At 51.0% G+C, this 5,000-nt stretch overlaps 1 protein-coding gene across 2 annotated transcripts in view; it reads left to right on the forward strand.

Annotated features, from left to right (window-relative positions):
• Positions 1-5,000, forward strand: part of kiaa0895l — a 7,920-nt gene that overhangs the window by 1,998 nt on the left and 922 nt on the right. Inside the window, exons 3-7 of one of the 2 annotated variants that reach the window (XM_079339673.1) lie at positions 1-100; positions 1,589-1,721; positions 1,797-2,102; positions 3,180-3,277; positions 4,565-5,000. The exon at positions 1-100 is cut by the window's left edge and continues 44 nt beyond it; the exon at positions 4,565-5,000 is cut by the window's right edge and continues 922 nt beyond it. In XM_079339673.1, the coding sequence (XP_079195799.1) occupies positions 1-100; positions 1,589-1,721; positions 1,797-2,102; positions 3,180-3,277; positions 4,565-4,726 (799 nt within the window). In that variant the 3' untranslated portion in view covers positions 4,727-5,000. The remainder of the gene's footprint in view (positions 101-1,588; positions 1,722-1,796; positions 2,103-3,179; positions 3,278-4,564) is intronic. The other variant, XM_079339674.1, reaches the window with a different exon arrangement.

Raw genomic sequence — 5,000 nt, forward strand, 5'->3', positions numbered from 1 at the left:
TGAGAACTTTGAGAAGGTGACGGGCGGCAGCGTCCTCCCCAAAAGTCAGATCTGGGCGGCGGTTCGCAAATATCTTCAGAAAGAAGGCTGTGTGGGAGAGGTGAGGACACACGCATGTACGCACGCCATCCAGGACACGAGGTCATCTTTCACTGTGTAAACATTCTTCTCACGCGTCGCAAGAAATACTTCAATAAATAATGTCCAGTGAAGTACGGTGGCCTGAAAGGTCAACTATAGTTATTTTAAGTTTTATGTTTCAGGAAAAGTACATTCAGATGTTCCCTTCATGACATCACAAAGGGCAGTAGCCCCTCCCCCAGGTGGGTGACACTCCCACAGCTAGGTGTTTGTTCTGCCCTCTGAGTCTGCCTTCTCACCGTAAACAATAGGACATGGAGCCAGAAAGCAGCGAGTACACCCGAGCCCTTCCAGAGAGGGGGCGTGGTCAGATACAGCTCATTTACATATTTAAAGCTACAGACACAGAAACAGCCTGTTCTGAGCAGGGCTGAAATAGAGGGGTTTATAGACATGATCAAATACAGGATCAGAGTGGATTTACAACAACACACTTCACACACATGATGAAGAGGAGCGAGGACACTGATTTCACCTGAAGAAGAGGAGGAGGAGGTCATGTGACCTTCAAAGGAGGCCAGCAGAGTGTTTGAGTCAGGAACTGTTGTTATAGATGGAACTGTAGTGGACGTAGTTGTGGTTGTCGTTGAAGCTGAAAGGAGGCTTCACACAGCCTGTCCATAGAGTGCAGTGATAAACTCTGCCACAAGGGGGAGCCAGCAGCTTAAAGCAGGAAGCAGGACGGGTGTGTGACCTCCATGCATGAAACATACATGTCGAATGAATACACTGAGTACTTTAACATCACACTGCTAATAAAGCATTTTGAGCCCGGACATTTGTTTTAGCATAAATTAGCTCCAGATTGAACCAACATATTTAGTTCTTTTGTTTTGATCATGAAATGTTTTTGTGTGAGGTCATCAGGATTCACCAGATGAGCACCAATCAGGTGGCAGATAAATGAGTGTGTCACAGCGTGCTGATGACCTTTGAGCTCATAAACACGGACAGGAAGTGTTTGCCTGCCTTAGTAATACAAGTAGCTGTAAGTCCTGCGTTCTCATTGGTTGTTCTTCAAGCAGTCCAAAAGTCCAGTGCAGAGCAAACAGGAAGTTCACCTGGCAGGTGTGTCTGATTATTCTGCTTCATTGTAACCTCCGTACCTGTGCAGGTGAGCTGATCCTTCATCACCTCTGCCTGTCATCTCAGTCACCTGTAAGGGGCGGAGCCTGTCAGCGTTCCTACCCTGACAGGTGTATAACGTACATGCCCAAGTGTGTGTGTGTGTGTGTGTGTGTGTGTGTGTGTGTGTGTACAGGTGATGATGATGATGAAGGTGTGTGTGTGTGTGTGTGCAGGTGATGATGATGATGATGAAGGTGTGTGTGTGTGTGCAGGTGATGATGATGATGATGAAGGTGTGTGTGTGTGTGTGTACAGGTGATGATGATGATGATGATGAAGGTGTTTGTGTGTGTGTGTGTGTGTGTGTGTGTGTGAGCAGGTGGTGGTGCGTCTCTCTGATGAGCTGCTGTCTCAGGCCGTCATGGTGGTGGAGAGCTGTCGTCCCACTCTGACCATCAACCTGTCGGGGGCTCGACACCACTGGCTGGAGGGAATGCTGAGGCACGAGATCGGTACGAACACGCCTTCATGACACACACACACAGTGATGACATCACAGTGATGACATCACATGTTCCTCTCCTCAGGTACTCATTACCTGCGCGGCGTGAACAACAGCCTGCAGCCCTGGGCCACCTCCGAAGGCAGGAAGCAGTTTGGTCTCAAACCGGCCAATCCCACGGAGGAGGGCCTGGCCAGTCTGCACAGCGTGCTGCTGCGGAAGAAGCCGTACCTGTGGCGTGCGGCGCTGCTGTACTACACGGTGTTCCACGCCGCCAGCATGAGCTTCAGCCAGCTGTTCAGACACATCGCACGCTTCGTCCAGGACCCGGACATCCGCTGGGAGTACTGCCTGAGGGCCAAGAGGGGCCAGACGGACACCTCGCAGCCAGGTGAGCACGCACACACATGCACGCACATGCACGCACATGCACGTACATGCACGCACATGCACACACACATGCACACATGCACGCACATGCACGCACGCACATGCACACACACGCACACACATGCACACACACATGCACACACATGCACACACATGCACACACACATGCACACATGCACGCACATGCACGCACGCACATGCACACACATGCACACACACATGCACACACACACACACACACATGCACACACATGCACACACATGCACGCACGCACATGCACACACATGCACACACACATGCACACACACACACACATGCACACACATGCACACACATGCACGCACGCACATGCACACACATGCACGCACATGCACGCACATGCACGCACGCACATGCACACACACGCACACACATGCACACACACATGCACACATGCATGCACATGCACGCACGCACATGCACGCACATGCACACACACGCACACACATGCACACACACATGCACACACATGCACACACATGCACGCACATGCACACACATGCACGCACATGCACACACACGCACACACATGCACACACACGTGCACACACATGCACGCACATGCACGCACGCACATGCATACACACGCACACACATGCACACACACATGCACGCACATGCACACACACGCACACGCATGCATGCACGCACACACATGCACACACATGCACACACATGCACACACATGCACGCACATGCACACACATGCATGCACGCACATGCACGCACATGCACACATGCATGCACACACATGCACGCACATGCACACACATGCACGCACGCACATGCACACACACGCACACACATGCACGCACATGCACACACACACACATGCACACACACATGCACGCACATGCACGCACGCACATGCACACGCACATGCACACACATGCACGCACATGCATGCACGCACATACACACACATACACACACACGCACACACGCACGCACACACACAGAGCGCCTGACAGGTCAAACTCGGGGCAAAGGGAGCGCGGGTCAGGAGCGTGTCTTCATGGTTGTGTGTCTGTGTGTCAGGTTGCTTCAGTAAAGATCAGGTCTACCTGGACGGGATCCTCCGAATCCTTCGACATCGACGAAACATCGACTTCAAGATGTTGACTTCTTTAGGGAAGGTCAGTGTGAACACCTTTGACCTTTGACCTTTGACACGCTTCACACACGGCTGACTGAACTCAACTGTGTTTGATGTTTAGAAAAGATGACTGTCACGCTTCATTGATTTAATATTTACACGTTTGAGACATCCTGTTGCTCGATGTTGCAGGTGTGTCCGTGTGTTTACAGCTGCAAGAAAAAGTCTTTGAACACTTTTGGAATAACCTGAATTTCTGCATGAATATGTTCTGATCTTCATCTGAGTCACAGCAACAGATAAACAGTGTGCTTAAAGTCAAACCACACATGTTTTTATTGGACACATTCACAGTGCAGGGGGGGAAGTATGTGAACCTCTCGGCTCATGACTTCTCCGCCAACCTGGAGTCCAATCAATGTGACCAGATTGGAGGTGTTGGTCACAGCTGCCCTGCCTGATGTGAACCATGCCTCGCACAAAAGAGCGCTCAGAAGAGCTACCATTAAGAAGTGTTGACTCGCATAAATCTGGAAAGGTCCAGAAGTATCTCTAAAAGCCTCGATGTTCATCAGTCAGACGGTTTATGAGCAGGTTCAGAGTGGCCGTCCTGCAAGAGCACAGCGTGAGGTGAAGAAGAATCCTGAAGACGCACAGGAACCTCTGCACAAGCTAACGATACGTAAAACACTAAACAAGAAGGGAGTTGATGGGAGAACGCCACGGAGAACGCCACGGAGAACGCCACTGCTCTCCAAAACAAACACTGCTGCACGTTTAAAGTTTGCAAAAGAGCAGCTGGATGCTCCACAGCGAAATATGATGAAATCACCAGATGAAACCAAAGTTGAGTTATTTAGAAGGAACACACAACACTGTGCACCGACATGAAAACCTCCCAGCTGGGACGTCTGGTGGACGTCATGGTTTGGGTCGGCCTCAGCGCCGGGACAGATTCATCGACGGAACGATGAATTCCCAAGTTTATCCAGAGTTTTAGCAGGAGAACTTCAGGCCGTCCGTCCCCCCAGCGAGGCTCAACACAAGACGGGACAGGACAACGAGCCGACGCACAGAAGAAAACACCTTCTGGAGAGTCCTGACCTCCACCCAATGGAGGCGCTGTGAGCGCTGTGCAGGTCTGATCAGGGTTCACATGTTTACACGGAGCGTCCAATAAAAACATGAACACACGTCACGTGTGGTTTGACTTTAAGCACACTGTCTGTTGTTGTGACTCAGATGAAGGTCAGAACATTCCAGGTTATTCCAAAAGTGTTCACAGACTTTGTCTTGCAGCTGTAAACCTTCCTCCTCACCTGTGCAGGTGTCCTTTGAAGACGTGGAGCGACTGCGGCCCCTGGCGTCCCTCCAGCGGACCAGGATCCCGCACTTCATGAGAGACCAGGAGCGTTACCTCCAACACCTGGACCACATCGTATCCGTCAACGAACTCGATGATGAAACGCTGAAACATCTGCTGCCCTGAAACCTCTCTCCAAGCCCCGCCCCCTGACTCCGCCCAGCACCACCTGACTCCAGGAAAAGGGGGAACCTGGTCCAGACTGCGTCATGTGATGAACGTCGTTTCAGACTTGTCAGTATTATCGACGCTTTATCGGAGCGATTTTTCTAAAACTTGAATGATTGGAACAAAAGGGACGAACACACACACACACACACACACACACACACACACGTCTCCTTCATGTTTGTGTGGCCCCGCCCCCTTCTTTACTCCTGTACTATGAATTTACCTCAAT

Source organism: Symphodus melops, assembly GCF_947650265.1.
Source record: "Symphodus melops genome assembly, chromosome: 3".
Lineage (NCBI taxonomy): Eukaryota > Metazoa > Chordata > Actinopteri > Labriformes > Labridae > Symphodus > Symphodus melops.